We start from the raw sequence: 815 nt of genomic DNA, 5'->3' as shown, positions 1-815 counted from the left end.
AGAGACTTTGCTTTAAATATGGACCACTGCTAACAGTTGCAGTAATAATTCATTAATTCTCTTTTTCACTTACAGTGGCGGTGTTATGATCTACATTGACAGAATAGAAGTTGTGAATAAATTGGCACCGTATGCAGGTATTTCCCGTCCTGTTTCAACAAGCAGCACTGTGACTGTCTTCACTCCTCCTGTAGCCTCTCTATCTTGGTTTGCAAGACTTCCATTTTCTGTGTCTTGTCATCCTTATGGTTCCCAGTACCGCAGCAGTTAGTTTCATGCATGTATCTGCAAGCTTTTTGAAGAGCCACAGATTTGCAAAGATGAAAATAAATTCTAGGATTGCTTCTCCGCTGTACATTTGGAAACATGACGGGTGCTCAGGCAGTCCTGTGTCTTGCTGCTGAAGGGGAGACCACCTGTGAAACTAAACACATGGGACAAAGCCCCCAGGTGTTTGCCAGCTCAGCTCCTGGGAAAAGTACAAAAGCAAAGCCTGCGTAGGAGCCTCTTACCTTCTTATTTCACTAGCTGCCAAACCGAAGACCCACACAGCTGCTTTTTCACCACCATATGTTAATGCAAAATGCTAGCGTTACTGAGGCATTGAAGGGTGAATTCATGTTATAATTGTGGGAATGATACTTGTTTTCACTTTATAGTAGTATCTGTTACTATGCATGCAGGTCCTGGACAGGCTTTACTGTTTCATTTGTTTACAAAGATCATAAAACAGGACCGTGCAGTATATCTTGCTGTAATTACTCTGCTCTTTGAAGTCATATAATCCCAGCAGCACTGGAGGAGGGGACCTCTGC

At 42.9% G+C, this 815-nt stretch overlaps 1 protein-coding gene across 1 annotated transcript in view; it reads left to right on the top strand.

The window, feature by feature from the left end:
- ERLIN1 (ER lipid raft associated 1) overlaps nt 1-815 on the top strand; it is an 18,972-nt gene that overhangs the window by 7,781 nt on the left and 10,376 nt on the right. Inside the window, 1 exon segment of the mRNA XM_009332772.1 lies at nt 76-137. Coding sequence (XP_009331047.1) covers nt 76-137 — 62 coding nt within the window.

The sequence above is a fragment of the Pygoscelis adeliae genome, unplaced genomic scaffold (genome assembly GCF_000699105.1).
Source record: "Pygoscelis adeliae isolate BGI_AS28 unplaced genomic scaffold, ASM69910v1 Scaffold139, whole genome shotgun sequence".
NCBI lineage: Eukaryota > Metazoa > Chordata > Aves > Sphenisciformes > Spheniscidae > Pygoscelis > Pygoscelis adeliae.
The sequence above is the reverse complement of the archived record's forward strand: the minus strand, read 5'-3'. Positions and strand labels throughout refer to the sequence as shown.